Raw genomic sequence first — 15,256 nt, 5'->3', positions numbered from 1 at the left:
ACTTTAAATTTCATCTCACTCATCCCATTCAACAATAATTATTCCGACATAACTCGTGTAAGTCTAAGGAGAAAAATAAAATCAGTTTTCTATCCTTCCGACCACAACATTCACAAAATTTATTCACAGTCTTCTATCTCATTAATAATACAAAATTAGTTTTTCATGAAATTGGTCTAAATTTAAATAAAATTTTCAGCTCCTATTTATAATCTTATCCTATTGATAAAGTTATCATACTAATTTGTAGGAAGTCCAGTAAGTCCACAGACATAGCTAGTGATACACAGCCAATACCCCCAACTCTCACATTATATATACCTTACCTAGTTTTTTTCTGTAATGACACTCATTTAGTGCAGTACGATGTACTTGATTGCACAAATATTTTTCGATTATCGAGCATAGATACAAAATTTATCCATTTCATAGTAAAATACTAATTAGAACTCCACCCTTGAGTATAGTTTTAACCTCGTTATGCCAACTGAGAAAAGTAGTTTTTTTCGAGAATCGATGTTGAAGTTAATCTTTTACTATATTTATTAGAGGATTGTGTATTATTGTGATGAAAGCCAACGATTAACTTGAAATTTAATAAAATGGTTCTTGAATAATGAAGTGAATGCAAGTTACGCTACGAACTTGATTTGAAATTCGTCAGGTGAAACATGTCTTTTCAAAATCCTACCACCCGATATTAGGAAATAATATATACCACGGAAAAGCTGATTTGTTAATTTCTAGACAATCTGACAGCTTATCCAAAATGCTATATACCTAAATTTAAAATCCAAGTATAAAATGTATACTTCTATGTTTTAAATTTAACAATCACATCACAATTAATACTACCAGCTTACAATGTACGATGAGACTGGAATATACCATGGAGAATATACCTACTTGAAATTATATTACTATGGAATATTGAAACTGTGATTCCAACGGCGTAAATCATATTATGGTACAACAGTATGGTTCAAGTATTTCATCAATTTACAAGCAACCATTCAGGTATAAAACAACAGGCTTTTGGCTGTATAAAACTGTTTCTGATTGAGGAATATCAAGATCGAAGAAAATTCAATCAAAACTACATTATAAAAAATATAGATTAGAATAATATACCGCATAGAATATATTCATAATAAGTTATCTACAGAATAGAAGTGAGTAAACTAATAATTCTAGAGATCAAGAATTGGTGACAAAGGGGATAATTGAATACATTAAATCATTGAGAGCTATCTACAAATATAGGGTTACTCTGGATAACTAATTATAAATATTTCGCTGTACAGAGAGGAACTGCACTCGAAACTATAATAGTTCTTACATAGAAAACACAATAATTATGTTAACTTTATCTATGAGTGTGGGTAAATACAAATTACAAAATCAATTATTTGAGGATTTATTATACAGAACACGTGATATTATAGTATTATATAATACTATACAGTATTATATAGTAATATTAACACGTGGTGCAACCGCTGATAGTACATTATCGTTTAAGGGTCAAAACCTAGTGGAGCGCAGAGCGTAGAAGGTAGCTGTGAGTGTTGAAAAGTAATGCATTCATTTAAATGTGCCAGAACATAGTGGAGCAACGAAGGTAGAAGGAAGTGGAGACATTCAGATAAAAGCATTATTTTCAACACTTAGCTACCTTCTCTGATACGTTCGCTATTCCACTATGTTTTGACCAGGCGCGGATCCAGGACTCTGACCTGTGGCAGTGGTTACTGTGTGGTGATTACCCCGGTCGTTCGGGGGACTCCCCCCATCCGGAGGTTTTAATCGAAAACATCATTTGAGAGCTTCATTTTTTAATATAAGATTTTTGTAATTGTTCATTCAAATGGCAAGGTCATAATACTTATTTCTGCATCAAGAGTAGTAACTGTGGTTTTTTCAAACACTAATTTGAAAAAGCGACTACCCTGGATCCGCGACTGGTTTTGACTCGAAAACTTTTCTATAGGAGATTGTATAAGCATTCAATATCATACATGGTACTGTATTCAACTTCATTGTAGAGACGGCTATTTAGAAATAATTTCGGTGAAGGTGTGTTATCCAAGATGAATTTTGATGATGTAGCCTATTGGAGCAGCCTCAGCGCAGACACCTCAAGTAGGTCTACTATCGACGTGAATTCAAACCTACATCAAATTTTTCTACTAAAATGACGACTTACAGACTAAATTATTTGTGAAAAATGAACATTTCCAATCACTGACTATAGCATGCTTTCGAATCTCATGACATTTATTGTCAACATCCTGTGGCCTGGGTTGTCACTTCCGGTGTCTTCTGCTGTTTCTGGTAGGTTAGAAGGTTTATATTTTTCTCAATTAAGTTACTTAAGTCTACAAGTCGTCATTTTAGTTTAAAATGTTGATGAAAACTGATAGCAGTTCGTGATGGATCAAGAAATTCATGAATTAGACTTGGATCAAATTGGATAAGATAATTGCATTCATTTCTGTGAAAAAACATTTTTTTTTAACCGACACGCGTGAGCTCACTAAGCCACAACAATATAGTTGAGTCAGGTAGTTATGAGCATGGATTAACCATATAAATTGGTTATTCTATGTTATAAGACTGAATATACAAATCTTACTGAAAATGAAAAGGCGAAAATACATTTTGCTGGATTTTTATGGAAAAAGTTGTGTAAAGTGATAAATTAATGTAGTTGAGGATTTAAAAACTGAATAGTCAACGAAAAATGATATTCTTTCACTATTTAGGGTGCTTGAGAAGTTGGTCATGAAGAAAATTATTTTTTCAGTGGTGAGTGGTGCGGGAACATACTGGTTTTACGCAGTTAAAAGTTTTTTGGCAAACACTGATTTTATATTATGAAACTAATCTTCGCTCACCTTATCCGTCTAGCCCCTGGACCCCCGGTTGAATCATTCAGAAATTAAACCAGCAGGCTTGCTTCCTCCTGTCAAATAGTCAATACAGACTTTCAGGCTCGATTCAAAAACCACTTGACTTGGACAACGCAGAGAAATGCCGATTTTGGGCGTATCCCTGGAGGACTTTCAAAGCCCTCTATACAAAGAATGTTTAGAGGATCCTAGCTGAGCTTCTGCAAAACTGAAGATTTCACAGAACACTAAAGCTGCTGCAACAGTCGTGGGGAATTGCGTAAAATTGTGAAATACATCAAATTGAAGAAAATGTTATGCTCTATAAGCTCATAATCAGCTTGGATTTTTTAAAGTTTTCAGAGCAAAAATAGCAGAGAATTGATGGCAAACATGTTTTTTTAATGTCACACCTTCAAGAATGGATATCTTGAAAACTATAAAAGATAGAAAACTGGTAACGTTGTTAGATCAATATTGTAGGAAATTATATAGCCCTAAGCTTCAATTTTGTACAGGATAGTACTATCCTGGGATATCCTTGGGACATCCTGTGCTGTGTGGGGATATGCCTATAAGATGCATAGTTTTCGAGTTATATGCGAGAAACAAAGAAGTGGTATCTTTTAACTAATCCCAACCCAACCCCTTAGCACAGTGGGTAAGGGTGGGGATTTTTTATGTTTACCTCCTTACTACCCTAAATAACAGTACTACGGGGTCAATAATTGTCTTACAAACTCTTCCTTCTATACTTTTTATTTGAGTATTCATTGCCTGGACTATTTATACAGAAATAACATGGAAATAGTACCCTTTTCTAGAAAATGCATTTTACCTCTTTAAAAAAATAATAAACTTATTAAAATTATAAAACCATTAGAGAGCAGTACCTATGCATTTCGGCACGTATCTAATCTTCAGGTGCAAGTTCAAAATAAATAAACATCAGTACTAATTTTGAACTAGTCAATATTGACTAATCCCATTAATAAGTCCCGTAATGCATATAGTGCTTTCAACTTATTTTTAATGGTTAATTTAAAAAAAGGTGTTTTTAAAAATAAGTAAAAGGCTGTTGTCTAAAAAAGATACTATTTCTATTAGGCCTACTAAAAATAGCCCTTTTTATTCATAATTATTCAATACCGGTACTCAACACTGCTTATCAACCATTCAAAAATTAATAATCTTTATTAAATTACTAAAAGAGTACATACGTTTACTCTGATTGCATCCAATAACTATAATACTAGAATTAACATTTTCTTAGTTTGAATCTTACAGTTGAAAGAAATAGATAAAATACATTTGTTGTCTCGAATCATCAAGTTACTGCTCTGATGATAAGGGAAGCGTGTATCTTATTATCAGTTATTGCTATTGATATCAATTGCAAGATGACTGTCTTTTAGAGGATATAGAGCACTCTTCGTTGTCATGGCAACGCTATTATCATTAGGAAATTGGGTATTCGATCCCACTATTCAATTTGAAACAGCAGGAGGACAATTTATCAACACGGTAATCATTGACGCATGGCATCGGGAGGAACCTTATTATATAATATTATATAGGCTATGATTTCAACATTCTCTGAAGTGAATACGGTTCCGCACCTAGTATCTATAAGTAAGGTAATCTCCATAGCAAGATCAAAGCATTTCACCTTGTGAAGAATTATGCTACCATGATCCGCAAATTGGGTTTAATATTGGTATTGGTAGCAAACTACAAGAATTATTTGGAAGACAGAAGACTACTGCATGTAGGTAAAGGTGTAGCACTAGCATGTGCATTTATCCAGGGAAATATTTTTTGTCGTCGATCCTATGCAATAAAGAATAAAACATTGTTATATTTTAAAACATGGGGTTCTTGTGTGAACGATTTTGCCAGTTTAAAATTCAAAAACCAAGTTCTGCAATATACTGATGATGTGATGATAATATAATTGTATCAAGTTCTGACTAGAATGACGACTTGCAAACTACCATTAATTTGAAAAATATGAAATATTTACTTACTGACTGGAGCATGCTTTTGAATTACATGGGATTCATTGTCAACTGTAGACTAGGCTGTCTCTTAGGGGTCATATATATTTTATTTATTTTGGACTACTGTTTGGGGCAAAACCTTAGGCAACACAGGCACATTTGTTGCGCACTTTATTTTGGCATATATTAAATTCTGTTTTTTAGGCTTAATATGCACTTTTTATTTTGGAGAAAAGGTTCTTGTTCTAATGTATAGCGTAGCTTTTATAATGAAAAAACAGCTCTGACGAGCAGTTACCCACTGAGCCTAGATCGAGACCAAAAAGACAAAAATCATGTCTTCAGTAGGTAGCTACTTATTCATCTTGGTATCTAAGCATTTCCGATCCTATAATGGGAACTTGAGCTTCTATGGTAATTTCTGAGAGCCAGTGAAATAACCCAAGAGAGGTACGGGACATCATCTGTCCAATAAAAAAAATCCAATTCGGTAAGGAATCGAACCCGGAACCAACTTGATTAGGTAGATGTTTCACAAAAGATATCTAATTCAGCGACGAATCAGGAAACCTACTGAATGAGTAGCCATCAGGTCATCAAAGGATCCGGTGGTTCGGAACCCATACAGAAACCGGTTGGTACTTTCCTCTCTCTCACCCATTACCCATAGGCTCAAGGGTACAAGATTAGGGATCACGAGGGCATCGAAGAACAGCAAAAAATAAGGTTTAAAAGCAAGAACAATATTAGAATCAATTTTATTGATATCAGAAAACAATTACCTATTGCAATCTCAAATTTATTAATTTTTATTTTAGGAGTTGTGAAATATTGGTTTGTTGAAAAAATGTTGCAATCATTTTGGCCAGGATAGCCGAGACGACTAGCATTGCTCCCTTCAGTCTGCTAGCGCTACCCTGGTCGTGGGTTCGAATCCGCCAGTAGGCATGAACGTTTATAATCATCTCATCAAATCACTCTCGCACCAAGGACGTAGCCAGGATTCATGTTTGAAGGAGGAGTACAGAAGTGGAATATTGAATAATCTAATAACGGTTATGATAAGCAACTATACATCGAGCCTGAAAGATTAGTATTCACCAAACTGAATTAATATTTACTGATATAAACTATAACTTATACAACGTCCATTCAACGGCATAACATTTCCTGACTGAGAAAAATTACCGTGACTAACCAAGCCCCAAACAATAATAATTATACAGAGCTTATTCTGGAATCAAATCGTATAATTCATGGGGAGAATATTATATTAGAATATAATATATAGAATTTTAATATTATATTGTGGAAAAGAGGGGGTTTAGATTCCTTAAACTTGAAAAACAAAAATATAAATTTCCAAGGATTCTAAAGATCTGAAATTTGGTGAAAAGATAGAATATTTCGGGGGAGGGGTCAAGACCCTCTTGACCGCCGCCTCTTGGCTACGTCCTTGCCTCGTACTTTCCATTACCCACACAAAAGCCTAAACGCTCATGTCACTGTGCTTATGTGGGCATCATCCACAATAATATAATAAAAAAAATCATAAAAAACCCTTATTTGTTAGGTAGGTCAAGGGTTTTTGTTTCAGTAGTAGGTAGGCTAGTTCTTACGGGAGAAGATGTTTAGAGCTTTGGTTGTATAATTATTTTATACAATAATTTTACAATAGTGAGGTCCACGTTATAATGGCAGTGGATAAAGATATATAGAGGAGAATAGCATTGCCGACTCGCTGCCTTAATTTATTATATTTCTACATTGTCAAAAACATAATTTGCATCGTTGTGGAGCCAGAAAAGGATAGTACGCACAACCGGCTTTGTCGAATGATATAGGTACAAGGATATTAGCAACACCAATGTTAATCAAATTTCAATTCAATTTATCAAAAACACACAAGACAAAACAAAATTACAAAGAATAATGAAACAAATAAAACACAATAAAATGTTACAAATATAAAAAACCATGGGCTTTGTGGTTGGGTGTGTTGGAGAAGAGAAAAAAAGAGAGGAAGATACCTAGCCAACTATGGTTTCCCATGTTGCCTTCTAGGCAGGCAAAGAAGAGATGAGAAGTAATGAGGGAAAAAGGTAAGGGAGAAATGGGGGGAAGGAAGAAAACAGAGGAATAGGTACTCAAAATAAAGGTAAGCGAGTCCACTGAAAAATGAAAAAACAATGCTGGAGCAGAAATCTCGAGTGATATATCTAAATGGAAGAAGAAATTACTGTATGTCCAGTTTTTTTATATCCAGTTTAATTTTTTCGCTGGTCTTATTGTCCATGAGAAAGTGATTTGGAATGAGGTTTATTATTTTAGTACCTATGCAAATTAACTGCCTCCTTATACATTCAATATTAGTGTTATAGGTTACATATTTGTTAGCAGTGGCCCTTAGATTATAATAATTAAGTGTAGAGTTTATTGTGAGAGGAAAATCGGATCTATATTTTATTAAGTACTCAATTACGGTAGTTTTTGTGCTACAAATAATTCAGCAATATGACAGTTGAAACAGCCTCCCCAAACAACTATGCCATACTGCAGAATTGACTTGACTAGAGCATGATACATCATTTTCAGGTGGTTCTTATTAAGAATTCTGTTAACTTGGTAAAATTTAAAAGATAAATATCTAACTTTTCTACATATACTGCCATTATAACGTGGACCACACTAAATACTTTACTTATATATATTATTTAGGTATATTTGTATAATTACAAAATATAAAATATATATTTCTACTGAAATATAATAATACCTAATATAATTATTATCATAATAAAATGATTTAATAATTCATTAAATTATTTTAATATTATTATTTAGTGATTGTGATGCAGATATCGATGCATAAGGAGGTCAGTCTATGTTATCTGGTCAGTCTATGTTAAACGGGCACACGATTTGAAGCGTTTGTAAACTTTTGAGTTTGTTTTGGTAAGTTATGATAATTATTATAACATTTAATTAGGCTATAGGATTTAATATTTTTAATGAAAAATTAGTATCAAATTATAGAGAATGTTGCTGAGAATTTACGAATTTGTTCAAGATCAAATAAATTTGATAAATCATAACTTCCTTGTATGCGAACCGATAGGCCTATCTTTGTTTTAAATTTCATCCTATTGGACCTTATAAATTTTCTGCTAAGTTTATATATTCTTATTGATAAAATTAGAAAATTATCACGGTATGGCTTCTTAAGTAAAATCAAACAATCTGAATGTTCAGAAGTTCACATAGTCTGGCATAAAAAATTCTTGTAATTTAAGGATTTTTGTTTCAGTAATTATTGTACTGTACCGTAGTTGTTATAGGGAGAACATGTTTCCCTTGTTTATTATTATTATTCGAGGTTTTGATTGTTTGTGTGAAAAATCGTTTCGTGCAGGAAATATTATTATAAAACTACTTAGCAGGAAATTTCGAACCAACTATTATAAAATCATGAACATAATTTATTTAGTTGATTTATAGTTCAGTTTGTGCTGATATCATAGTGATTTTTCTCTGAATTTTCCCTCTTCTCAATCTGTAGGGAACAGTGACCGTGCGGATTTCTCTGTTATCCATATAAACATAAGAAGCTATACAAAAAATATTGACGAATTTATAATTATTTTACAGAGTCTTAAGCATCATATATTGTATGACTCAGATGTTGTAAGCATCAGATGTATTATATTGACTGAGGCATGGCTTTCTGATGAGAGTCACCTTTTATAATTACCAGGGTATAAGCTCCACAGATCCTATAATAATATTAACCATTGTGACGGGGTGGTTGTATACATAGACAGTGAGCTCAGCTCACGTCAACTTGCAGGGAACTCCGGCTGGGTGGTGTGGCCACTTGCCTGTCCATTTGCTTTGACTGGGAAGGAACTTCTTGCTGTGTATCGAAGCCCTAACTCTAACTTACCTCTATTCATGAACGCGCTAGATAACCATTTTAAAGAAACAGAAAGCATTAGAGGAATGCAAATCCTAGTCGGGGACATAAACTGTGACACCCTGAACATTACTCCAGGCTCGCTAGAAGAAAAATACATTGACATTTTGAATGAATCAGGATTGACAGCCTGTATAGATAAGGTTACCAGACCAGCCAGCGGAACGTGTATCGACCACTATTTTATTAAAATACCCCATTCCTTTGATGCTTCCACAACAATTGTTCAAACTGCTGTGACAGATCACTACGCCATTTGTCTAAAAATAATATCAAATAGGAAAACGTTACCTACTAAAAAGCAAGAGTATTTTTTAAAAGTCAATTGGCAGGGGATCAATAATGCTATTTCATTGCAGAATTGGGACCTAATCACTGAAGAGAATGATGTGAATGTGGATACTCGCCATTTCTCCGAAACTCTTCAAAAAACAATAAAATAGATGATGATACTAAAAAAATATTGGTCACTGCAAAAAATAGCAAATTAAAGCCATGGATTAGTATGGGACTAATACAATCTATCAGATATCGAGATAAAATAAAAAATAAATTAAATAGACAATTTTTCAACATAAACTTAAAAAATGAATTCCTCCAATATAGAAATACACTTCATTCTCTGATCAAACAAGCAAAATTCATTTATTATAAAAACAAAATCGATGATGTTTCAAACAATCCTAAAAAATTCTGGTCAACTGTTAACGAAACATCCGGTAGATCTACACAAAAACTTACCTTCCTCTCAATGAATTCATCAACGATGAAGAGTCTCCTGAGCAACAGAGTGCTTCTGAAGTTAGCAACAATTTCAATAAGTACTTTGCCTCGGCTGACTCTATAACTTCTTTGGGTGATCCAGAGGTACTTGACTCCAATCATGCTGTCGAGTCTTTGTTTTAGCTCCGATCTGTTACACAAGAGGAGATCAGACGGGTGGTTGGCAGCATGAGAGGAAATAGCGCCCCTGGTCATGATCACATACCAGCTAGACTTATTAAAGATAACATCCACTCACTAATACGTCCTATTCAGCATTTAATAAATTTGAGTTTACTAACAGGTGAATTCCCAGACACTCTCAAAATATCGAAGGTAATCCCAATTTATAAATCCGGTGCAAAAAATGACTACTCCAATTACTGTCCTATTTCGCTACTCCCCATAACTTCAAAAATTCTGGAAAATGTGCTAAGATACAGCTAATGCAGTATTTGAGTCAATACAATATTCTAACTACCTCTCAATATGGTTTCCAAAAATCAAAAAATTCATCTGATGTGTTCTTTGATTTATCAAAACATATTGCAGATAACACAAAGGAGAAAAATAAATTAATGATAACTTATCTAGACTTAGCAAAAGCCTTTGACTCAGTTGACAGGGAAAAATTAGTCATAAAACTAGACATGTTGGGTATTAAACAAACTGCTTTGAAGTGGTTCAAGAGCTATCTGCACGACAGAGAACAATATCTTCAAATCAACGATGTCAGGAGTGAGTTGGAGAAAGTAAATTATGGTGTTGTGCAGGGGAGTACTCTTGGACCAATTCTTTTCCTTATCTACCTTAACAATCTTCCTCAGTTGAACATTAATAGTAAACTTTTCTTATTTGCGGACGACACAGCAGTGCTTTCTACTGGAAAAAATTGGGAAGAGGCTTATAATAATACAACTACTGATGTAGCTAGAATTAAAAAATGGTTTGATCACAACTGCTCAACAGTGGATACAAGAAAGACCAAATACATGCCTATTGTCACCCGAAACCAGCAAGATCCAGGGCCTAGAGTATTGAAACTTCACTCATGTCAAGATTCAACTTCCATTGGCTGTAGTTGTGAAGTTCTAGAACGAGTTGACCAGTACAAGTATCTGGGCATAACATTTGATCGTGCCCTCATCTGGGGTCCCCATGTACAACTTGTCAAAAAGCGACTTAGAAGGCTACTATCAGCCCTTTTCTCAGCTAAGCCAAGTTTTAAGTAAAAAGCATTGCAAGTCAGTCTACTTTGCTTATGTTCAGTCCATCATTCAATATGGCATTCTTATTTAGGGGGACTGCCTGCTACCCTTTTGGAGCCACTTGCGGTGTCGCAATGGCAAATAATCAAAACTATCCTGAAGAAAGAGTATCGCTATCCAACCATTCAGTTATTCACTGAATTTCCGGTGCTGAACATAAGACAACTCTACATAAAATCTTTATTAATTTATCTCAGAAACAATAATTTTAACATTTTACCAGAAATAATTAATACTTATCCAACAAGATACAGAGTAAACTATGGCTTTGCGATGCCCCAAGTGGTCCACGGGCTTGAATTGAGAACACCTTTCTACCTAGCCCAAATGGTACACAGGAACTTACCTTTTGAGATAAGGAATATGCAGGAATGCAGTGTTATTGTATACAAACGAAGGATTGAGAGGTGGCTGTACTGTATGGGCTGGGAAATGACAGAAAGTCTGCTTCGGTCAGTATATTTGCATTGAATTAATTTGTTTATTTCCCGGAATTCTTCTATTTCTTGACTCTATCAGTGAGAATCTTAATACTCCTTCTCCTTCTTATGTAATAAATCGGCACTTTTGTACTGATATCATTTGAGGATCCGATCATTGCCCCTACATAATAAATCTTCAATGTCTTTATTTTTCTTTCCTCATTCTTTAAAACTTTTTTTAAAATTTAGAAGTATTATTAACATGTTGTTGCTAAGAAATCTTCAATATGTTTTGTTTGATTTACTTTTATTCCATTCAAATTTACTTTTTTCATTGATCTTTTACTCTTATCTTTGTTATGGATTTAAAACTATAATTTACAATACCATATGTTTTGGTATTATGATATGTTATTAATGTGCTTTATTCAGCTATCAAGTTGGTGAAATGTAGTTATTTCTGTACTAGAAAATCATGCAGGCCATTTCAGACCATAAATTGATAGAACGCAATAGATCTATAGTGAGGCCAACGTTATAATGACAGTATTTGATCAACTTTGGTTTTGCTATCCTTGTCTATCATTCGACAAAGCCGGTGGTACTATCCTTTTCTAGGTCCTCAACGACGCCAATTATGTTTTTGACAATGTAGAAATATAATTAACTAATGCAGAGAATCGGCATCGCTATTCTTCTATCTTTATCCACTGCCATTATAACGTGGACCTCACTATAGAACCAGTAGGTAACCTGGAACTCACCCCTACACACAGACGTATAGTCTTGTAGGGGTATTCTAGTAATAATAATACTAATTGTATAGTGTAAAATATATTGTAAAATATATTTATTGTATAGTGCATTTTAAAGAATAAAGAATTTTGAATTGAAAAAAAATTGAATTGATATATTATGAGGTTCCAATTTCAAACTTATAAGCTCCATATAAATGCAGATTTAGGAGTCCACTCTATCACAGTATACTTATTCTGTGACTCTTCTATGTTATCTGGTCAGTCTATCTTGAAATTTATGAGTGAGTACGGTACACGAATTTGAAGTTTATGTGAACAGTTGAGTTTGGTTTGGTAAGTTATATCCTAATTGATTAAATATTACGGTACACTAAATTACATAAATTTATATTTAAAAAAAAGTTCTATACACTACTTTCGATACAAAATTTAATAATCATTGTAAAGAATGTTGAGAATTCATGAATGTGTTGAACTTTCAGCAATCGATCAATCACAACTTTTTCGTATGCGAACTGATATTTTATGCTTTCAATTTCATCCTATTGGATCCTATAAATATTTATATATATAATGATAATCATAATTGTCAATAATTGATAATTATATCTTAAATTTGCCATCTCATTGTGCGCTAGGTACCTACTACATTCTTTTCAATTCTTTGAATGAAGCGCCATTCCTTACAGAATCAATTCAGTGAACAAAATCATGGTCAGAAGATTAATTTCGAAGAAAGAAATCCATAATCAATGAGAATATTTTCATATGATTGATTTCATACAGAGTTTCAATTTGAAAGTTGAATATTAAAAGATATTATACAATATAAAATAAAAATATTAATTTTGCTATGTAGTTTTCAACTTTCACACCAGGAACGCTGTAGCCAGTGTTCTCATTCGCATTTTGCAGGACTGGACTGTACAGACTGTGAAGTGTAGACGACGGTAGACTGTACATAACTGAGAAACTGACCCATCGTCTACTCAAAGTGTCTCCTAATTTCTAGCTAACCTGGATACGTTGCAAGTGAATTTCTATTTATTAAATAATTGATTTTCTAAATCAATTAATCGTTGTGTTCGTGAAATTAACTGCTAATTTTTGTTTTAACCCACTTTAGAGTTGATGATAGTTTCTGTTTTCGGTTAATGCACGTTTGCTTCTGTACCTATCGTTTCTTCCATATCATTATGAGAGTGAACAGGCAATTTCTGTAATTGTTTTTGATTTTTGTTTTAATTTAAGGCTTGTGAATCATAATCTACTCTATATCGTTCCATCCATTCCACTCTCTTGTTTGAATTCGCAAATTCTAACCAGATTATTATGGTTATAGAACTATGTATAACCTCCAATCCAATTTTATAAAAGATCTACATGAATTAATTTATTCATGCTTAACATTCAAAATTCTCACTCTACACCTTTCATTATCTTCCTTAACAATCTATTTTTAGGATATGAGCTCATGTGTACAAATTCTTGAAATTTTACATGGCTTACCAAGTTAATTGCTTTGAACGCGAAAAGCTCGTACTATTCCTATCCTTATAGTGTGAATAGATTATCGTTGCTCTATTATTCGAATTACTGCCATCTCATTATGTTCTCTTTTATAATTAGAGATTTGTATCCATTTGATAGTAACTTAGATGGATAGATTCACTATAGGGCCTAATTTTATTCTATAGATTTTAAGCTTGGTAGTAAGTTCTCGATTAACAAGGTTGAGAACTTTTATTGTGTACAAGGTCCAATATTTATAATTTCTTCCATTGAACCTATTTCAATAGACCATTTTATTCTATTTTTTGTTATACCCTCAAAATTAAAATGAAATTAAATGATCGTTATGATTTTCTGGGCAGTTCTAATAATATACCTATATTATACTGAATTTCGTTCTTTTTTTCTAAAGTGGTAGTGCTTTTGTTATAGGAATGGTTGAAGATTTCAAACTATAGAAGAAAATAAATTCTCTTTGAAATTAGTTATTTTCACGACGAATAAGAATGTACAATGAGCCAATTCATTTTCGAGAGGTTAGTAAAGCAAATTTTCTTTGTATAACTTTTGAATTTTAACAATCAGTCTAGCCGGTAAGTCCAAATTTTAGGGATCTATTCTCCATTTCTATAATATCATTAGACTAAGAAGATATTGTTTACATGTATACTTACAAGCTCTGAACAACTATAATAGGCCTATTATTACCGTATGTATAATCTCATTTCTGAATGAGAAATTTTCATCGATTGATTTCCAGGAGATGCATAACTGATTACTCATATTTAGCCTAGTCAATCTTAAATTAAAAAAAAACAAAACTTGAAATCACCTTTCTTGTAAGTAAGAAATTCTGTAAATGAGATGTTTTATCCGTTTCAAACCTACTAATAGATTAACCTTTAAATCAATCAAGATGTCCATACATTGGGAGTATGGAATTCATATTGACCATTTTACTTTCATCAATCAACCATGACTTCTACTCATTTCACAAGAATTGCATGTATCAAATGAGATGCTACTGTCTCATTATAACTTATTAATTTATTTGCTTTAGGCCTACTGTAACTGTACATTCGGATGCACCAACATAATTAGGTTCGAAATTGCTCCACATATTCTTGACTTCGAAAAAATGTTGATCCCTGCAACGAATTCAAGTAATGCTGTCTGCATAACTTGTGTGTTGTGTTCAACTACTATGATTTTCAGCGCAGAGAACTCAATTGATGAGTAATTGATTGAGGAGTATGAATGAGTAATGTGGAAAAATATTTCAGTCTGCTGTGCTCATATAGTTCTGTAGCCTTTTATGTTATTGTTCCATGAATTTGACATCACAAATGTTTCAACTGTTCAGATGCAATTACATCTCACATATCTCTAACGAAGAATTGATATTAGTTTTCAAAAAAAAAAATTTAATACAAAAACGTATGTTATTATTTTAAAATATAATTGTAATGCCATTCATTTACCACTCAATTCTAGTCTTAAATAATTTCAAATATTGTCATGAGACCAGCAAGTAAATTATTATTGAGCATTAACGTTTCATTCTTGAACCTCAGTAGTTTATTATAAATTTAATTGTTTCAAGATAGATGTGCAACATGCAATGCCTATGTACTGTATTATGTATGTAGTAAATAGACCCAGTACAGCCA

At 33.0% G+C, this 15,256-nt stretch overlaps 1 protein-coding gene across 9 annotated transcripts in view; it reads left to right on the top strand.

Moving 5' to 3' along the window:
- Positions 1–12,975: 12,975 nt before the first annotated feature.
- LOC111046942 (ubiquitin carboxyl-terminal hydrolase 2) overlaps positions 12,976–15,256 on the top strand; it is a 29,683-nt gene continuing 27,402 nt past the window's right edge. For 2 of the 9 annotated variants that reach the window (XM_039442621.1, XM_039442618.1), the window contains exons 1-2: positions 12,976–13,102; positions 14,019–14,122. In XM_039442621.1, coding sequence (XP_039298555.1) covers positions 14,093–14,122 — 30 coding nt within the window. In that variant the 5' untranslated portion in view covers positions 12,976–13,102; positions 14,019–14,092. Of the gene's footprint in view, positions 13,294–14,018; positions 14,123–15,256 lie in introns of all 9 variants that reach the window. The other 7 variants (XM_039442619.1, XM_039442616.1, XM_039442617.1 and 4 more) reach the window with 6 other exon arrangements.

This window comes from Nilaparvata lugens, chromosome X (assembly GCF_014356525.2).
Source record: "Nilaparvata lugens isolate BPH chromosome X, ASM1435652v1, whole genome shotgun sequence".
NCBI lineage: Eukaryota > Metazoa > Arthropoda > Insecta > Hemiptera > Delphacidae > Nilaparvata > Nilaparvata lugens.
The sequence above is the reverse complement of the archived record's forward strand: the minus strand, read 5'-3'. Positions and strand labels throughout refer to the sequence as shown.